We start from the raw sequence: 20,240 nt of genomic DNA, 5'->3' as shown, positions 1-20,240 counted from the left end.
ACTGGGGAGGCCAGAAGCCCACGGGCCTCTCAGGCAAAGGCCATGTGCTCTGAGAAGAGGGCTCTGTGCTGTGCCCTGATAGCAGACAGAAGCTGACTATCCCAGAGGATGGGCAAGGACCTGTCCAAGCCCAGTCTCAGACCCAAGGCAGAATGGGGTTGCCACGAAGCACTGGGCAGCCAGACATGTCATTCCTCAGAGAAGGTATGTGTGGGGAGAGGGTCCTCCTGCCTATGGAGATTTCTATAAACAAAGACTGGAAATGAGTATAAGAGGGAAATCAGAACTTCAGGCCCCACGGACACATGAGCTACGGAGGAAGATGAGGCTGACGAGAATGGAGATCAGACTAGCCCCAGACCCAGCATGACAGAATCAAATCAACTGGCTACTTTCCTGGTGTCCCACCACATGTAGTACAACCAAAACCAAGATGCAAATGCTATTCCTGTCAGCCATCATACAGCTTAGGCTCCTAGTGCCTGGTATTCAACCAAGAGTCACAGGAACACTTTGGTTGCAAGGCATAAAGAAACCAAGCCGGAACAGACCTGAAAGCTTCCTCCTGGCTGGCTAGCTTTCATACACAGTGCCATGGAGGCTGCTGGGGGGAAAGCCATCAAAGGTAATACTCAGATACAAACGTGGTATGCTACAATACTGACCTTCAAGGCACAATGCGTGCACTGGTGCAATCGTGGCATGAAGGCTAGGGGAATAACCAGCTACTTTTGCATTGGATTTCCACAGCAGGAAAGTCACGTCTGTCACCAGAACCCTAGCCAAAAGCCTGCCTGTGTTTCTGGATAGGCCCTAGGAGGGAACCCAGTACTGTTGCCTTGATAAATGGACACGTTGTCAAAGTGCATTCTAAATATTCATATTTATATATCTAAATGAATGCTGCCCTCAATCTTGGTCGGGGAAGCTTCGCTGTACAGCGCTCAGACTCCTAACTGTTAACGTGCTGAGTTTAAACGATGGTTGAATATTCAGCTATAAGTGAGAAATCTACATCCACCCCTTACTTCCAAGGCTCAGAGCACTCTATAAAAAGGGGGCACACACACAGTCTAAGGACGGGAGGATGAAGAGGAGTGACACGGCCACTGCATTCATCAACCCACGGCAGCTACGGTCACCTGCCTGAGACCTGCCAGTGGGCAGGAACCACACCAACATCAGCCAACATTCCAGCAGGAAGAACTAGTTGGACTCGGTGAGTTACCATAATGATAGAAAAGGACACCGAGAGACATAGACTGGAGATGCTTGCTCCCAAGCAGCAGGACCAGGAGGGAGCTAGGGGGTCGTTATGATCAATATCCATCGTTATGTGTAAGAAGATATCAAATAATAAAAGATATGCTATTTGTTAAAGAAAAATTTCATGAGAACACACACCCAAAACCAAATTAGGTTGTGGGGTGGGTAGGCTGGAAAGATGGCTCAGCGGAGGACACTGGCTACTCTTCCAAAGGACCTGGGATTGAGTTCCTGGACCCAAATGCCAGCTCATAACCATGTGTAACTCCAGCTCCAGGGGATCTAAAGACCTCTCCTGGTCTCCACAGGCTCCAGGCACACATGAGGCACACAGACTTACATGCGGGCAAAACACCCATACACACAGAATAATGAGATAACAAAAAATTTAAAATACTAAACCAGGAAGACAAACTGTGATGGTTTGTATATGCTTGGCCCAGGGAGTGGCACTATTAGGACGAGTGGCCTTGTTGAGTTAGGTGTGTCACTGTGGGTTTGGGCTTTAATACCCTTGTCCTAGCTGCTTAGAAGTCAGTATTCTGCTAGTAGCTTCCAGATGAAGATGTAGAACTCTCAGCTCCTCCTGCAACATGCCTGCCTGGATGCTGCCATGCTGCCACCTTGATGATAATGGACTGAACCGCTGAACCTGTAAGCCAGTCCCAATTAAACGTTGTCTTTATAAGAGTTGCCTTGGTCATGGTGTCTGTTCACAGCAGTAAAACCCTAACTAAGACACAAACCCAACTCATTTTTTTTTCCAGAGAGAAAGCACTCTACACATCTAAAACAGGTGACAGCCGGGCAGTGGTGGCACACGCCTTTAATCCCAGCACTTGGGACGCAAAGGCAGGCAGATTTCTGAGTTTGAGGCCAGCCTGGGCTACAGAGTGAGTTCCAGGACAGCCAGGGCTATACAGAGAAACCCTGTCTCAAAACAAACAAACAAACAAACAAAAACAGGTGACAAGTATTGGAGCTCTGAGCCAAGGACCAAAGCACTTATATTAAAGGGTCTGGTGCAAAGGTAGATGGCATGTGTTAGCAGACAGAGAACTTCATCAGGGCTATTGACCTCACAGAGGAGTTCAGGGGAATTAAAAACAAAAACATGCAACCTACAATACAAGGCACGACAACTCTTCACAGGTTTGGCTGTGAACTGAACCAAGTTGAGAAAAGGAAGAGCCAGAAGCCATGAAGACAGATCTCTAGTACACAGAGTGAAGACACAAGGGCTGGGGAGATGGACCAGTGGCTAAAGTGCTTGCTGTGAATGCACACATGAAGCTCCGACTTCAGTCTCCCATACCCACATAAAAGCTGGGCGGAGTACCTATGACCCCATCACTGGAGACATGGCCAGCCAGCCTAGCTGCATCAATGAGTTCCAGGGTCAGTGAGAGACTGTGTCTTCAAAAATAAAGTGAGTTACCAGGTGTGGTGGCACATGTCTGTAATCCTTGGGAGGCAGAGTCAGGTAGATCTCTCTGAATTCGAGGCTAGCCGAGTCCACATAGTGAGTTCTACGACAGCCAGAGCTACATAGAGAGACTCTGTCTTTCAGAAATAGGTGGAGGCCCACTTTGTAAAATCCCTGACACCATCACTATAGCCAATAACCCACGGCAAGGTAGATCATAGGCCCTAGCGGGGAGCCCAGCACTGTTATTCTGCCAGATGGACATCATAGTAAACTGATACCCAACGACTCATTGTTGTGACATCAATGCATCTTTCAGCCTTCACCAGAGAAGCTGCTGTTGGCAGTAGGCATCCACCACTGGCCAGAGTGTAGAGAATAAGAGACTGCAGAATGCTCAGCCCCAACTGGGACACCTGTGTCACATCACTGCCTCCCAAAGCTCAGGGATCGGTGTGGAAGAAGAAGCAAGAAGACTGTAAGGGCCAGAAGCAATGGATGGCTACCAGAAAACTGTTTTCCACACTCAACGGGGCAGCTGCACTGATGAACTCACTGCAAGTGTGACCGTGTAGACTTGAAAAAAACACAAACCAGCCCGAGAAAAAGAAGGTGAGCACGAGGTCCAGCTCCTAACTGAAGAGATGTTGGCAGTCGGTGGGGGCTAGTGGAGGGAGAGTCGGTTTTCTTTAAGGATGCGATCCCTGGCATATCCACCAGGTTCCTGTAGAAAACCACATACATACTCAAGAGTTTAGGTATTGCCAGCACTGACCGGACTGGATGGGGCAAGGGAGGGAAAGCAAGTACACAAATTGGGGTGGGGAGAGGAGGGAGTTGGTTCTGGGGGAAGAGGTTGAATATTATCAGAATGCATTGTATGTAACCCTCAAAGAACTAATTTTTAAAAAGGCGAAGAACAATTCCAAAAAGATACCAACACTGACCTTCATATGCATGTACATGTTTGTGAATACGTATATATACCACAAAAAGAGAGAAAGAAGTGTATATGTGTGTCTTGGGGGGGTGGAAATTAAGGGTGGTGAGAAAATACAGCAAGAGACTTTTCCAAAATAAATGACTCCCCAGCAAAGCCCAGATCCAAGCAAGAAGCTGGAGGCAGGCAGGCCCAGCACAGCCCATTCCCCTTAAAGATTTCCTTACATCCTTCCCCAAATCAAACCATGTATATGTGTATGTATATGTGGTGAGTGTGTGTGTGTGTGTGTGTGTGTGTGTGTGTGCGCGCGCACACTCTCTCTCTCATTATACAGCTTAAGCTGGCCTTGAATTTGCAGCCATCCTGTCTCAGCCTCTTAACCTCTGGGATTATATGCGTGAGCTATCATGCTCAGCTAACAGAGAAGCTATCACAGCATTCAGAGGGGAAGGACGCACACCACAGAAGGCAAACAAGCATTATCTTAGTAGAGATTTTGTGAGTCGGAAGACAGTGCTGCATCATCTTCAAGTTACTCAGAGAGGAAAAAAATGGACCAAACCAGCTTTTAGTATCCAGGACAAATGGTTTTCAGAGGTAAAGGTAAACTGCACAGTTAGCTACTTGGGAGAGAGATGGTGACTCGAGTGGACAGACTGGTTAGGTATGGGAATATCCATTCTATCCTGCACACGTCTACACATAGGTCAGTAGACACACGCCCCTTTCTTCACTCTGTCAACCAGGAGCTCCCAATAGAAAGGAGAGTCTGCGGCACAGCATGCCTCAGACCTGGAGCTTGGTTTCTGGGCTTCACCCCTGAGCTCTCTCTCATTCAGGGACCTTGGGGAGATAGTTCATCCTAAGACAGAGAAGGAAGTAAGACCAACGAGCCTGGAAAGTCCTAACGTTCTTGTTAAGGAGGTGAGGAACATGTGACAGAAGAAGGAAGGAACTAACAAGGGACTGACTAAACCCTCCAAGGGGAGAAGCACAGGTCAGCTGGGAGAGTACTCAAGAACCATTCTTGCCGAAGGAATTCTTCCATTCCCAACATTGTGGGTTTAGAAATGTTTTATGTTGACCCTTCTCTATTTGAGAAACAAACCAATCAATGTGGGCTAAAGTAAATATCCGTGAATTGGTACCAACATATATGACTAGACTGTTTTATATTTGAGGACAGGCTGCACCCATCATTGAGGGGGAAGAGACATCTCCTACAAATGATTCCAGAACACTTAGGAGGTTGTCAGCTTAAAGGAGGAGGGAGCAGGTTTCTCTGTGCTGACTGCTTAGGTGTGGGCTGTGCACAGTGACTTTTGTTTTAGAGACTGTGGGAAAGGAACACATAAACTTTGTTAGGTGACCATGCCACGACATGCCACAACATGCCACGACAAGATGGAATCCCACCTTTGTGATCTCCTTCCCACATACCCACCAACTTAGTCTCATAAAGAGGAAAACATCAGATTCCAGCAGTGGCTACTTGCAGTATACCTGACCATGCTCTCTCAAGACCTTCACGGCCATCAAAGTCAGGGAACATCTGAGAAACTGGCTCCAAGTGGACCAGGACCAAAGGGACAGATATTGGAACAGGACATTGGGCCTATAAGAACTATGGGCAATAATGCCATTTCCACACTGGCTCTAAACACAACAAGGGTTCCACATTCATAGAAAACATTAACAACGGGGAAACAGTAGAACCCATGGGAACTCTTGGCACTATCTTCTTAAAATTTTCTGTAATTTAAAACTTGTTCTTAAAAATAAAATATGTTCAGAAAGTAGCATGGTGGGCTCCAGGGACTGAGTTGGGGTGGTGTTTAAGGACAAAGTTTCAGTCTGAGAGGATGAAGACATTCTGGAGACGGCTGTGTGACAACTGTGCAGTTTGGTAATGGGCTAAGGGCTAGGAGAGGTGGCACAAGCCTTTAATCCTAACTCACGAGAGGCAGAGGCAGACAGATCTCTGACTCAGAACAAAACACAACAGCAGCGGCAATGACAACTGGCTACATCTGTGGATGCACATCTCCGCAAAGACAACATACACGTGGCTGACAAGTGTACGCAAAAGTGTTCAACATCAGTCACTCATCACTGGGAAATACAAACCAGACCCACGAGACATCACCTCCCTCAGAAGAATGGGCAGTACGGAAGAAGAGGGGAAAGGGTGTTGGGAACAGAGACCCCTGGTGAGATGCCAGCAAGTTATGCCTTATGGCAATTAGTATGGCATCTCCATATCCAAACCACTAAAACTACCATATGATTCAGCAATCTAGATCCAGCAATCAGAACGGGCATCTCACATAGATATCCACACTCACTCCCATGATTACTACAGCACTGCTCTCAACACCAGACAAACAGAAGCATAAATGCCTGTCTACAGATAACTAGAAAAGAAAATTCCATCTCTTCACACAACGGAGCATGATTCGGCTTGAAAACACAAAATCCCGTCATTTAAACAAGAAAGGGAACTGGAGATCACTGTGTTAAGTGAAATAAGCCGGGCGCAGAGAGACAAGCACCCTCTGATCTCTAGAGCAGACTGCAACGGAAGCTGGTCTCACAGGAGGCGAGCGCAGAGATTGCTACCGGGGACCAAGGAGTTGGGAGTGGATGGGTAGAGTGTGGCTCATTGGGAACTAAGGTACAGTTAAGACAAGCAAGCACAGGGGTGTCTCACCCGAAGCAGCTTGCCCATGTCTCCCACCACAGCATGTGTCTCACCTTGAGAGAGCCAGGTATGGCTGCCCCATCCCTCCTATGGGTACTGTGCATTGGACCTAAGCTCTCCCTGAGGAGGGGAGACATGCTTTTGCCAACACAGAGAAAGGACTTCCTAAATCAGGATGTGGAGAACACCGCCAGACACTACAGCAACAGGGCCGTGGCCTCTAAGCATCTCTATCTTTCAGCTGCACTGAGGAAGCCTCACTGTATGCATAGGATGCCAATGTGACAAGCAGTGAGGTCTGACCCTCTCAGGAGGAGGTCAGAGGGCCAGATGAGAGTTTGAACCTCCTGGAAGCAGCCCCAGCAACTAACCTGTATATTCAAGCCTGTCCCTTCAGCTTCCCACCCTAGCCAGCTCTAGCCTTTCCCAGATCTAGTTCTACTAGCCACACTAAGTGACAAAACACAGCTAATGTACCCTAGATCTCCTACCCCAGCCTCTGCCCAGGCCCTTTCTTCCTTGTCTTCTCATCTATATGCACATATATGCAGAGCCCTCCATAGCATGTCCTCTAAACCCTAACTTTGGGACACTCCATTCTTTGAACCCTCAGCCCCTCCTCTCTCGCTAACCATTATCCATGGATATTTACATCATGGTCACCGCTTTGCCGAGCTCAAGGCCTGACTTACATACGCAGTGTCCCCAGACTCCATTTCCTATTCCATGTGGATCCTCTGTGTACCTGCCATAGCACATCTGCTGAGCAATGCCTTGGCGTACATACCACTACCATCCTCTTCTATACCAGTTAAAGACATGATTAATCACTTGTTGAATTCTCCCATTAGGTTAGGACTCAACCTCAGGCTCATACAACAAGTGTCAGGCCAGAATCCAAGGCTCTTCACAAGGTCCCAGGAGACAAGACAGTGGGGTAGCACAAGGCAGATGAGAAGAGTGAAGAAGCAGGCTTTGGACTCCACCCTGGAGAAAAAGCCAATGGTGGGACTTACCCCCTGTTCCATGCTTTCGTTGGCACGGTCTGTCACTTTGGAGATGAGAGTCAGAGCACCTGGAGAGGAAAGAAACAGATAGCAGCTTTATGAGGACTAGGCCAGCTTCCACTGCCCTTGCCTCTTCTCTGTGTGTCCCGTCTCCTGTGTGGTGGGCCATGAAGATGGGGCAACACCAGATTTTCCCACTACAGCAACAGGTCATGAACCTGTTGCTAACTACTCTACAACTGCCTCTGTTTCCATGGCTGCTGACTATGCTACACTAGGTACACCCTGGTGGGGGGTGGGGTAAGGCATCAGCCCAGAAGGGAGCATGGTGTGGTTAAGGGAGTGATGAACATCTTAAACAACGCATACTTCTTAGGTCATCCAATTGTGTGACCCTCTCTTCCTCTGCTGGCCAGACCCCTAGGCTCCCCCAGCTAAGGATGACAGAGGTCATCTCAAGAGACTTGAAGAGTCTCTGGTGGATACCCCCAGAGGTGTGGTATGCGGGATACACACAGCTGGGTTGCTCTAGGTCTACACTGGACACTGGTATAGATTTGAGTGTTGGCGAACAGGAGACACAACAAGAGGTGTGCCTTCCTCCAGGGTCTCTCCAGACTTACTCTGAGTGTTGTCATACTCGGCTGAGTCCGGGCACAGGTTATTTAAATAATCTGGAGGGAGAGGGAGAGACAAGTGTCAGTTCTACCAGTAAGGCAGTCTCCTACCCTCCACTCTGACCTCCACCAGAATGGGGAGTCCACCTTTTCAACACATTACCCCAACCCAAGACCAGGACCCTCTTAGCACCCCCCACTACGATTACCAGTCTCTAACTCATTCAACCCCTATCTATCTATTCACTATCTGCTGTGTAGTCTACATGGCCATACCTCTGGGGAAAAGGCACAAGAAAGTACTTGCTGTCTACTGTTTTCTGGTTACAAGACATGACAAGCTACACAGCATTATATTACAGTGTGACTATGCTACAGCGGGTCCACCCTGGTAGGGGCTGAGGCATCACCCCAGAAGGGAACATGGCATGGTTAAGGGAGCAGGGACTATTTTAAATAAAGCATTCTTCCTGGACTACCCAACTCCATGACCTGCTTCCTCTGCTTGTCAGAACCCCCAGGCCCCATGGCTGAGGATGGTACAGGTCATCTCTAGGATACCCTAGAAGCGTCATATGCAGAATATCCTCAGCTGGGCTGCTCTGTATCTGTATTACAGGGAGGAGGTATTACCCCCTGACATAGTCCTCACCCTGCCTAGCAACCCTCTGCCTTGCTCCTTAAGGTCTGGCCATATAGGCAGTCTTGCTGCCTCTTGAACATCCCGAGCTTGTTCCCACCCTTGGGCCCTTTGAGACCCTTTCTAGAATTTTGTACCATTTCTTTGCTCAGATCTTTGTTCCATGTCACCTCTGCCATATCTAACACATCAGCCCCCTTCCCTAACCCTGTAACCACTTGGGTTTTTTTTCTGTAGCATTTTCAACACAAATATTATATATTCATATATTTTAATATATTTACATATTTCGGTATAAAATCATTGGTACTGGAGATGGACCCAGGGCCTGGCATATGCCAAGCCCATGCCTTGTCATAGTGTTTTAGCTCTCCATTTGAACTGTCATTTGCTGCCATTGCCAGCATCCAGCAGAGGTCTGGGACATAGGCGGGGCACAATGGCTACTTCATCGACGGAATGAGCAGATTCTCTAGACCTCAACACCAGCACAATTTCCTTGTGACCCATGAAACTGCATGTGTCTGGCCCCACGGTGTATCAGAACGACACCCATGGGAGTCTCAGAAACAGGGTAAGGACTGATTCTATGTGGGAGGCTGTACACAGTGAGTGGAGAGAGAATCTATGAGGTGAGAGGGTGCAGGGGTGGGGGGCGGACCTGAGCCTGGGCCTGGGAGGTCACTGTGGTGGTTTGAGAACACTCCCCCATAAGCGTGTATGTTTGGATGCTTGGTCACCAGGGAGTGGCACTATTTGAGACGGATTGGGAAGATTCTGAGGTGTGGCCTTGTTGGAGGAAGTGTGTTATTGGAGGTGAGCTTTGATGGCTAAAAAGTCCACGCCAAGCCAAGTGCCTGCTGGCTGCCTGCCTGACGATCCGTGACCAGCTCTGAGCTACTTCAGCACCATGTCCACCACGCTTTCTGCCATGATGATAGTGGACTAAACCTCTGAAACTGTAAACCGGCCCCTAATTAAATCTTTCTCTTGTAAGAGCTGCCTTGGCCATGGTGTCCCCTCACAGCTGTAGAACAGTGACAGAGACAGTTATTCACTGATAGGCTAAAGAGAAGAGGCAGCCAGAGTGGCAAAGGGACAGAAGTCGAGAGAGAGGCCGGAGAGCCTGCCACAGAACTGGGAAGGACAAGCCTCAAGAGGTCGTATGCAGCAAAGCCACAGGGGTGTCACAGGCCTGAGGTGGAACATACACTATCTTCTCCTAGGAAGGCAGCTTCTGCAAGATGTCAGCTGATTTAGGAAAGGCACGGTGAGAGTGTCACTAGGTTTCTGGGTTTGGGAACAGGGGGAGCCACTGAAGCAAGGCTGAATCTGTGGGGCCCTGGGCATCTGGAGCAGAGCCATCTTCCCCACACCCGCTTACATGCACGAAGTGAAATCCTTGTTCTTGTGTTACCCCACCTCAATCCATTTGGACCCAAATGGCTCACCAGTGAGCAGCACTTGGTACTGGAAGAGGCGCTGGACTACACGCAGCATACGATGCTTCATGTTCTGGCCACCCCCTTGCGAACTCTGCTGCTTGGAGAGGGGAAGAGAGATGCCGTCAGAGACCTCACCACCCACAGGCCCCCCTTCTTCCTGCTTTCTCACCAGCTGCAATATCCCACATTGTCAGACCCAGGCTGTCTTCCACCAGGAAGCCCTCGGATCATCCCTCCAGGTTCACAGTCAGGCTCAGTAACTCACTTCTCTGAAGTCCTATTGTGCCCAACAACAGGTAAGGGTCCCTTTTGCCCTCCCAGAAGCTAGGCTTCCAGTTTGTGGCTAGTGCTAGCCATTTCCTTGGTTATTCTCTGGCTGGGCCCCTGCTTGGTTGATAGAGATGGGAGAACTAGTTGTAAGACTCTCCTGTGGCCTAGGCACCTACTGCTCAGCAGGGATCATTCTGTTCTGGGTTCCCCTCCTGTCGGGTGGGCATTCTAGCTTCCACTAGGTCTCCCCACCTTCTGCCTAGCTCATTCCTCTTGTATGCCTCATTTACTTCTCTTAATGCTCTCCATGTTCCCCTGCCTGGGCCCCAGTACATCTTTACAGCAGGGTCTCTAAAGACCCGGGACCCACCTCAAATTCCCGGACGGTGGTGGCCAGCCGGGGTGAGAGCAGGCAGCTCTCAGCGAGCAGCCCCAGGTACCTGTCAAACTGCAGGATGTGTGCGGCATGATGCTCAAACTCCTGTTCACGGGCCAGGAAGATGTCGGCTACCTGCGGCTGGCCCTCCCCACTGTCAGGAAGAGGACAGGCAGTGAGAAGTCAGCCTTGGGGCAAGCAGAGGGTGAGAGGAGGGGCTCTAAAGGCTGTTTTGCTTGGGGTGCACACAACTTACCACCTGTTGCTGGGTTCCCTGTTTGTCACCTGGAGACATCATTTTTTTGTATTTCTGGAGGTTTTTGTCTGTCCCCCCACCCCTAGGTGGCATAAGTGGGGTATGGGACCCCAGGCTGCTCACCAATCCCCCAGCCTCTGCTCCAGGCTCTCCAGGATGCCCTGGTGAAGGTCACAGATAGCTGGGAGCTCCCGCAGGCCCTGCCGCAGCTCCTCCTGGGCCAGTGGCTCTCTGCCCTCTTGCTCTACGTTCTCCAAGGCCCTCAGGATGGCTCCATGGAAATCCTGCAATCCCAGAGGCCTGTTACACATGGAGGGCCCTTGAGGCTCCAGATCCCTGATTTGTACAGAGGCAGCTGCAAGAACTGAGGCCGGTGTCATTGGCTCCACACTGTCACCTGTGGACCAGGCAGGCCAGCTTGTATCCACTTGGTACAGGGCTGTCTTTTTGTTCACACAGAGCAGTGCCATGGTGTAGTGCCTCAGCTGATGTCCTTCTTTTACAAGATAGGGAATTAATCAGCAATTCCTTCTCCAAGGAAATGCAAAGTCCCTTGCTTTCTAGTTCCACAAGAACTTTAAAAAGTCAGAGCAGGACCAACATGATAGCTTAGTGAGTAAAGACACCTGCTGCCAAACATGACAAGTTCAATCCCTGAGACCCACAGAGTGGACGAAGAAAACTGACTCCCATTAGTGGTCCTCTGATTTCCACCTGTGTACAGTGGTATGAGTGTGTATATTCACATACATACTTATAACACTAAGACACATATAAACACACACACTAAAGTTTAAAAATAGAAGATATGGTAGATCAGAAGTTCAAGGCCATTACATAGAGTTTGAGGCCAGTTTAGGTTACATGAGAAGCCCTCCCCACAACACACACACACACACACACACAGAGAGAGAGAGAGAGAGAGAGAGAGAGAGAGAGAGAGAGAGAGAGAGAGAGAAAGAAAAAAAGAAGGAAAGAAAAAAGAAAAAGAAGAGCCACAGCAGGTGCCTGTGACCCCAAAGTGCAAGAGTATCAAAGTGAACTCACAGAGGCCCAGAGGAGTCTGTGTTGGGCACCTGTGAACCGTCCCGTTCCTGATTTCTCTTGTCTAGAAGGTGAGAAGGAGCCTGACACCCCTTTGTCACTTTCTCCTCTTAGGCACAGGCATGAACTCACAGCATCATAAGTATGGGGGGAGGGCAGAGGAAACTCATAGCTTTTCTCACAGGACATGGTTAAAACGATACTTTAGCATTAGCTGCTGCTCCTGCACCTGGAAAGCTGGGCTGGATACTTCAGAAGTGGCCTGCCCTGTGTTCGTGGTGTTCCCTCTAGGCATTGCTTCTTCTCAGGCCACCCACTCTCCATGAGGGAAAGCATGGGACAGATGCCCAGCCGGAGGAGTCCACTCAAAAACTGCACTGACCTCAGAGGGCTCAGGCAGCACAGCACCCCAAGAGAGATGGGAGCAGAGGTCACACCTGAGCCAAGCACAAACAGCACAGACCCAGCCCATGGTGGCCTCGCACTAGGCTGTACCACAAGTCCCAATCCATCTACGAAAGCCAGAAAAATGTGTCTTCCCACCGCAGAACCAGGAAACCAGCAGCAGCAGCAGGAGTCTTGGGAACCACAAACATAAGGAAGCCAAACAATACTGTGTTGTGAAGGAGGGCTTACGTTAGAAAGAATTCTGAAAACCTCCTGGAACTGGTCAACAAATGCATGGGGTGGGGAACTGCCAGCCAGAAAGGTACCAGGGACAATAAGAAGCATGAGAGAGCATAGGCGAGGAAGGTCCACCATGGGGATGAGACAGGGAAGGGGAGCCCATATGTCCTTGGGGTGCTGGGCAGGAGGTGAGCGTTGTCGAAAGCTCACTAAGCATAGCTAAAACAATGCTTGCAACAGGTTCATACTTTAAGTCCTATTGATGTTTATCTGCCTGTAAACCAATGAGATGTTGGGAGATGGACTACTTGATTCCTTGGTTGGCGGTGGGCTCAGTGGGTGTCCTGGCTACCTTGAGCAGAGGACTGTCAATCAAATTGCCAGCCTGCCAAACGCCAAGCAGTCCAGAGACCCCATGAGGAAGCCACGAGATGACTGTGGCTACACGAGTTGAGCTCCTGTACTTTCAGCCACAGCCACAACAGTCTTAAGTTGTGTCTTAAAGTTTACCAAGGGGGCTGGAGAGATGGCTCAGCGGTTAAGACCACTGAATTGCTCTTCCAAAGGTCCTGAGTTCAATTCCCAGCAACCACATGGTGGCTCACAACCATCTATAATAGGATTTGATGCCATCTTCTGGCATGTCTAAAAACAGCTACAGTGTATTTACATAAATATAATAAATAAATCTTTTTTTTTTAAAAAAAAAAGTTTACCATGGACTTTCCCAATTACAAGTGTCATGAATAGTATCAGACCCCGGGTCATTTCCCAGCATGTCAGAGAGCGAGAGCCTTCCCTGGGTTTACGGGCTGCTGTGACGGGTGTGACGTGTGTAGGTCTGCTGTGGTTGGTGCAAACACCTCTCTGGCTATAGACATGAACTGCCCAGGTCACTGGAGAGCCACTAGGCATACCCTCCTGTGACGCCCCACTTGTAAGGCGGGGGGTGTGTGCCCAACTAGCAGTACCACCCATAGCCACAGAAGAGTAGACTATGAGACTGAGCCCTGGAAATGGTGGCGCTCTGAGGCTACCCTTGGTTTTGGGCTTCAAGGGCAGTAGAAGAGATGGAGACACAGAATTGGTGGCAGAGCCTCGAGCTCACATCACCTGTGAGAGTGTAGGCAGAGCAGCCTTTTGAGGGGGCAGCGGGAGTGACCAACCATAGTGGTGGCAGCAGCAGTACTGGTGACATTAAAGGTGAAGGGTCTCAGATTCACTGGGCCAGCAGTTACCACACCAGCCGCTGACAAGCGCTGGGGAATTCCAAGTCCCTGGGCCCAGGAGGTATAACCAAAGCTGCTACCACCAGGTTGAGAATTCCCCAGTGTCAGATTACAGATCAGCTATGTCCAGCTCCCTGTCCCCAAAGTCTACAGCTGCAGTTGTTCTCTGAGGGCCAAGAACAGAGAGCGACTGTGAGCTTGCAGTTCTCACAGAGTCGAGTGCTCTCCCTGCCCACAGCATCTGCATGTAAGGTCTATCCCTTCCCACTGCCCAGATCCAAGTTAGCCTTGCATTACATCTAAATTTATCAGTGCCTCACTGGCTTCTAGCGCACAGGCTGGGTTTTGGAACTTACCTCCCACCTTAAAACCCACAGGAGTCAAAACTCCCTTGTCCTAGGAGATTGAAGGCTCCCCCTCCCTGCTGATGCTGCCCTGGTACAATGTAACAATTCTCCTATATTCTGGGAACGGAAGAACTGAAGGACCCATCTCTCTCTCTTCCTTCAGGTCCCTGATTACACCATTATGTGATGTCTATCTCTCTTAATGTTCACCTCAGGGTCTCGTCGTGGCTGCCTGTGGCTGTGAGCCTCTAACTCTCTTGAGGCACAATTTCATCTCACCTGCCTTTTTATGAACCCACCCACCCTTCCTTTTTTATTTTTATTTTTTTATTTTTTAAGATTTCTGTTTCGTATGTGTAGAAATGCTTGTAGTCTGCATGGCATGTGTATGCAGTGCCAGAAAGGCCAGAAGAGGGCATAAGATCCCTAGCAACTAGAATTACAGACAGTTGTGAACCACAATGTGGGTGCTGGGAATTGAACCCTGAGCTCCTCTGCAAGAGCAACAAGTGCTCTTAACCACCAGGACAATCTCTTCAGTCTAAGACCTGCTATTTTCTTTAAGAGACAACACCCACTTCCACTTCCTAGGTCTACACCAGATATCTAACTTGAGACAGGAGAGTAGCATTGGGGGTGGGGGTGTCTACCTGCTTCTGCTGCCAACACTGACTGCTGCCAAATGCTAAGGGAAGCGGAAGCTGCCAAAGCGCTACCCTGAAGGAAGCTCTTATCACCTATGCACAGATTCCATCTATGTAGAGCAGGAGGCCCCCCCAGCCCACACCTAGATGACTGGGAAAGGAAGGGCTTTTCTGGGGCACCTGCAGTCCCCCCTCCCCTAGCTGAGCTTCATAATGGACACAACGAAATAGAGCCAGGGAGTCCTACTTGGCTTTGAGCACCAACTCCTGTTTGCTCTGGCTTCCCCTGAAGCACTGACAAGCGACAGGAAGATGCTGCCCAGTGGCACCCTAGGCATCTTCGAGGGAACCAGCACCTGCTGGGAATCACAAACTTGTTTTTCTCCTTCCTTTTCTTTCTGCCTAAAAAAATATATATGATGCGGGGGTTGAATGGGATATGGATGTGAAGGTTAGGGGTACAGCAGCTATCCATGTTCACGAGGAACCTGTGAAGTGCATGCAGCTTAGGAGCTGTGGAGGAGCCTCCAGTGTTACCTGAGAACGCCTCGTCCCGTTACTCCATGAGGGGATAACCTCTAAGCCACTTAAGCTGCCATATTTCAAGTTTTGTTACTAGAAATCAAACAGTTCCTAAGAGACACAAAATCATTTTGAAAAGGCATTTATGGTGGGTTATGTTTTCCAAAAGTGACCACAACAGTATCTCCTACAGGATATTTATGCAATGTGTGCTTGATAATCCTCCCACTGAGCGGGTACAGATTATATCCCTTGCCCTTGAACTTGGGTGGACCTCTGTAACTGTCTCCACTAGTGGAATATGGCGGAAGTGGCGCTACGTGATTTCCAAGCCTGGGCCATAAAAATGGCACGCACTTCCTCTGGGCTTTCTCTTGGGACAATCACTCTTGGCACCCAGCCAAGAGTCTGGGAGGAAGCCCAGACTCGCCTATTTGGATACCAAGAGGAGAGGGCATAGGTAAGTTTGTTGGCCATAGGCCCAGCTGAGGCCCTAGACAGTAGCTACCATCTGTCACCAGACACGTATGAGAAGACACCTAGAGGAGACTGCAGTCCCCAGCCATCAAGTTACTGCTGGTCTTTGAATCTTCTGGGTTAGGGCCCAGATGTTGCTGAGCAGAAATGAGTCCCTCACCAAGCCTTGTGAAAATCTTTGGGACAGAGGGTCTGAAAACAAGATGACATGGGGACTTCACTGAGACCTGTGGGAAAGATGGCATGGGAACTTTGAGCACAGTAGTAGCATGCTACTACATATCACTGAGTCCTGGACATGCTTGCTCCCTGGTGACCCCTGGGCTGAGATCTGAGTGAAGAGAAGACACCCACAATCAAGTGATGAAAAGTTATGAGCCAATGGAAGAGCAGACACAGGCTGCAGGACACCCAACGGCACTTTAGGGGCAGCCAGAAGGCAGAGAGGAAAGACAGAGCGTATAAGTGCAGAAGGCAGTGCTAAGGAGTGCATGGGCTAGACACCAGTTCTTCTGGGTTCCACGACTTCTCTCAGGACACCTGACAGCAGCCACTTTCCCATTTGCTCCCCACTGGCAGTCTGGAGAGCCCTTGTCCAGAGGAGGGACCCTTGGGAGCAACTATGAGCTACTAGGTGAAATTCCATTATAAATGAGTAAACAGAAACAAAGGTGACTGAGACCAGTGCTGTTCAAAATACCAACTCACCACACATGAGGAAAAGCACAAGCCTCAGATAGCATTGTCGGGGCTTTGCAACCTGTTCATCTTGGTTTTGAGTCCTTCCTCAACCCCCATTTTGACCTTCTGCCTCTTTAAAACAGCCACAGTTAACCACACAGTTGATACGCCATTCAAGCCCCATGTCATGTATCTTCAGGCTCCATGTACCTGCCCAGGCCGACCACCCCACTTTCTGCACCTGGTAGAATCCCTCCAAGTCCACGTTCGTGGCACCTCTCCTACAAGCCTTCTCGGATTCCAAAGTGGAAAGCCTGTTCTCATCATTCCCCTGTAGAATCTGCACAAAAACACAGCTGTGCAAATTCTATTTATGCCAAGAGACGTTAAGTGTGGCGTCTGCCCACCTCCATTCTCTCCTTTAACAAAAATGACATTTGTCAGGCTAGGGAAATGGCTCATGTGTAAAATGCTCATGGCACAGCCCGAAGACTAGAATTTGGATCCCTGGTGCCCACATTAAAGCTGAGCAGCTGTTACGGTCACCTGCAATCCCAGCACTTGAGAAGCAGAAGACAAGGGAACCCTGGGGTGAATCAGCTAGCAAGAATAGCCAGAACTGGTAAGCACAGGGTTCAGTGAGAGAACCTCTCTCAATAAATAAAAGATAGAAAATGACTCAACTTTAGGCTCACATACACACACACACACACACACACACACACACACACACACACACACCACACTGAGACCTATTCAAGAGCAAATACGGGGACTTCTTCATCTTTGTGGCTCCAAGGCCTATTTTTGTAAAAATGGCAACCAAACAGTCTATAATACTTCAGAGTGAATGGTGAAGAGGAGAGAATGAGAAGGGGGTATTTGGGGAGAATGAATGAATTGACAGATTCACTGGTAGATGGATTGAGAATGAACGGGGAAGAGAGAGAAGGATGGATGAACACGTAGATAAATGGATAAAGGAAGAGATGAGTGGGTAGATGGGGAAAGAAGGGAAGAGTAGATGATGGACAGATGGATGGATGGATGGGTGGATGGATGAATGAAAGGAAGGATGGATTGGTGAGTCAGTGGCACAGAGGTAGAGGGATGGAGGAGTACGCCAATGGTTAGATAGCTGATGGATAATAGAGTAATGGGTGGACAGTGGTGAATGGCAGTGTGGGTGTGACATGTGGTGCCGTGGAGATGAGTGGCCAGAGCCATCTGTCTGAGTAGGACACTGATGGATGTGCAGGAGGGTGGAAGCTTTGATGACTGGGCTCCTGGAAGGACAGAAGAGAGTACCTTTGTCAAGGGCCAGCAAAACGAAGTTCTAGGCTTTGTGGGCCACAAGGGTCTTTAAAGGCTCATGCTTTTCTCTGTCTTTCTTCACAAAGATTCAAAAATACAAAAACAATTCTCAATCAAGAGACTTCCAGGTCCCTGAGTAGCAGGAATCAACCTGGATGACTTGACTTTGCATCAGCCCCCACATTAGCTCTATTGATCGTTTGTCAAGTGTGAGACCAAATCCCAAGCCTGCAAATCAGAAGTCCCCTCCCCTCCTACAGCAGATGACCTCAGGGGCCTTCCCAGCAGGATAGAGAGTTCTGAGGGGGAACTTGCCAGCCTTAGCAAGCAGGATGGACCCCTGGGTTGGGGTGTTGTATCCCAAAGTCTGTGGTCTACTTGATGACCAGCATCCCCAGCTTGGAGCCATGAGGTGTGGTTTCTGCCACCTCTGTCCACACCGCTCCGATGTGATAAATGCTCAGCAGAACAACAGCTTCGGGACTGTGATTTACTGGCTCTCCCCAGCCCAGGATGGCAACCGTGGATTGCCAGTGGCTTTAGCCTCTCTCCTCCTGGCAGGAAGCACTACAAACTCACACAGCTGTCTCATAAAATAAAAGCTCCCAGCCTGTGTGAAGCTGCCAGGCAGGCAAAGGGGGCAGAATTCAGGGCTCCATCCTTCCCTGCCCCACTGAGTTACCTTTCAGGAGTGAGGGCGGAAGGACTGGGATGCTTAAGTCTTGGAGACTTTCAGGTTAATAGCACAGAGAACTGGAATCCTAAACAGCTATCCATGCTAAATCAGAGGCCTGTTGTTCTGGTCTCTACTCAGAGATGGGGCCTCTTCCTACTCACATGGGGACAGCACAGCAGCGTGGTATTTAACTGGCTCACCCAGAGGCCTGGCTTGGTGCAGGACACCAGGAAATGGTGCTCTGCTCTGCTCTGTGGATTGGATCATACACGAGAAGAGTGGAGCGCGTGTTAGGAAACCCATTTCTGCCTTGGCTCCATCGCTGTGTGATCTGGACCTAGTCACTTCCCCTGAGCTCACACATCACTACCTGCTAAATGTCCAAAGTGGCTACCGGTGGCTCCGATATTGTGTGAGCTCAGCAGATGAACCCACGGAGTCAAGAACCAAGGCAGAACTGCGGTGGGGCTGTGACTCCCCAGACACTTGGGAGAGCCGTCACAGGGCCTAAACACCCTGTTCTCTCATCTTTGCTTCGTGCAACCTTCCCTGGGACCCAGCCTGAATCAAAGCCATCTCCTCAGGGAAGCCTGCCCAGATTCTCCATAACCATGGGCATCCCCCTGCACCCTCAATGATTTCTTCTTGCACTTGTTGATGGAGAGCTCCTAGAGAGGAGGAGAAGGGTGACTGAGAAAAATCCCTTGATTCCCTGAACAACTGTCATTGTGCAGGCACATCACAATCCATATAAGGATCCAAATATAAGACACATGCATGGAGTTTTGGCACAGTGGTGGAATGCTCAACTCACCTGGCATGCTGTGAGCCACAGGTTCCCTCCACAGCACAACAGAAACACACACACACACACACACACACACACACACACACACACACACAATCTGCCCTCAACACCCCCATCTATCCTCAAACTTCCTCCCAGAGCCTTCTGTCAGAGCTCCCACCCCACCCAGGCAGGGAGGCATCCTGCCCAGTACATCCATCCCTGAAAAGCCTGGCCCAGAGCCTGAGCCACCAAGCGTGTAAATGTAGTCACCCCTACCTGCTCCCCGAGTTCTGCCTCTCAGAGGCCAGCCCTGTAAAGGGACAATTAGAGACAATCAAAACGATGAACTCACCAGGCTTAAGTGCTGCAGCATCTGCACGTACCTGTGGAAGGAGAGAGGCACGGGTCTGCATTAACTGCATCCTGGATCAGCTAGGAGGGGTGGGGCTTAGCGCATAAGCCATGGGCAGCTGCTGGGGGCACTCACGATTTCTCCGAAGACAGCAGCTCCTGGGCAATGACAAGGGCTCTAGACTGTCCTTCACCCTGTGGCGGGGAAAAAAACCAGTGATAAGCAGGGTTGGGTAGCTGGAAAGACAACCCTGAAAATGACCTTGCTGTCAGAGGTGGGTCTGAGTGTGTGTCACAACTAGTATGACCACCAGCAAATGACTCATTGAACCTGACTTTCCTCATCTACGCATGTGGGCATGAAAAGTATCTACCCAGAAGGCTACAGAACAAATGCCCTGCATGGTCCCTGACACAGTGCTCAATGTATGATGCCCCTATGATGGTGGCACGAGTTTGGCTCCAGCTCTCTTGCCCCATCAGTCCTGACCATCTGTTGTCTCTGTACGAGGGCATCCTCTTAAGTGTCTTTCTGGGAGCAAACCTTAATTTCTCCCATGCAGACAGAGCAACTTATACATGCCCTTAGAG

General features: G+C 49.6%; 1 protein-coding gene across 1 annotated transcript in view; it reads right to left on the bottom strand.

Annotated features, from left to right (window-relative positions):
* Fgd5 (FYVE, RhoGEF and PH domain containing 5) overlaps positions 1 to 20,240 on the bottom strand; it is a 93,255-nt gene that overhangs the window by 15,443 nt on the left and 57,572 nt on the right. The window contains exons 4-10 of the mRNA XM_031382604.1: positions 19,786 to 19,844; positions 19,651 to 19,681; positions 11,071 to 11,231; positions 10,686 to 10,845; positions 10,052 to 10,139; positions 7,967 to 8,017; positions 7,353 to 7,411 (exon numbers count right to left, since the gene is read on the bottom strand). Coding sequence (XP_031238464.1) covers positions 7,353 to 7,411; positions 7,967 to 8,017; positions 10,052 to 10,139; positions 10,686 to 10,845; positions 11,071 to 11,231; positions 19,651 to 19,681; positions 19,786 to 19,844 — 609 coding nt within the window. The remainder of the gene's footprint in view (positions 1 to 7,352; positions 7,412 to 7,966; positions 8,018 to 10,051; positions 10,140 to 10,685; positions 10,846 to 11,070; positions 11,232 to 19,650; positions 19,682 to 19,785; positions 19,845 to 20,240) is intronic.

The sequence above is a fragment of the Mastomys coucha genome, unplaced genomic scaffold (assembly GCF_008632895.1).
Source record: "Mastomys coucha isolate ucsf_1 unplaced genomic scaffold, UCSF_Mcou_1 pScaffold20, whole genome shotgun sequence".
Lineage (NCBI taxonomy): Eukaryota > Metazoa > Chordata > Mammalia > Rodentia > Muridae > Mastomys > Mastomys coucha.
Note: the sequence above shows the minus strand (reverse complement) of the source record. Positions and strands in the feature narration are given on the sequence as shown.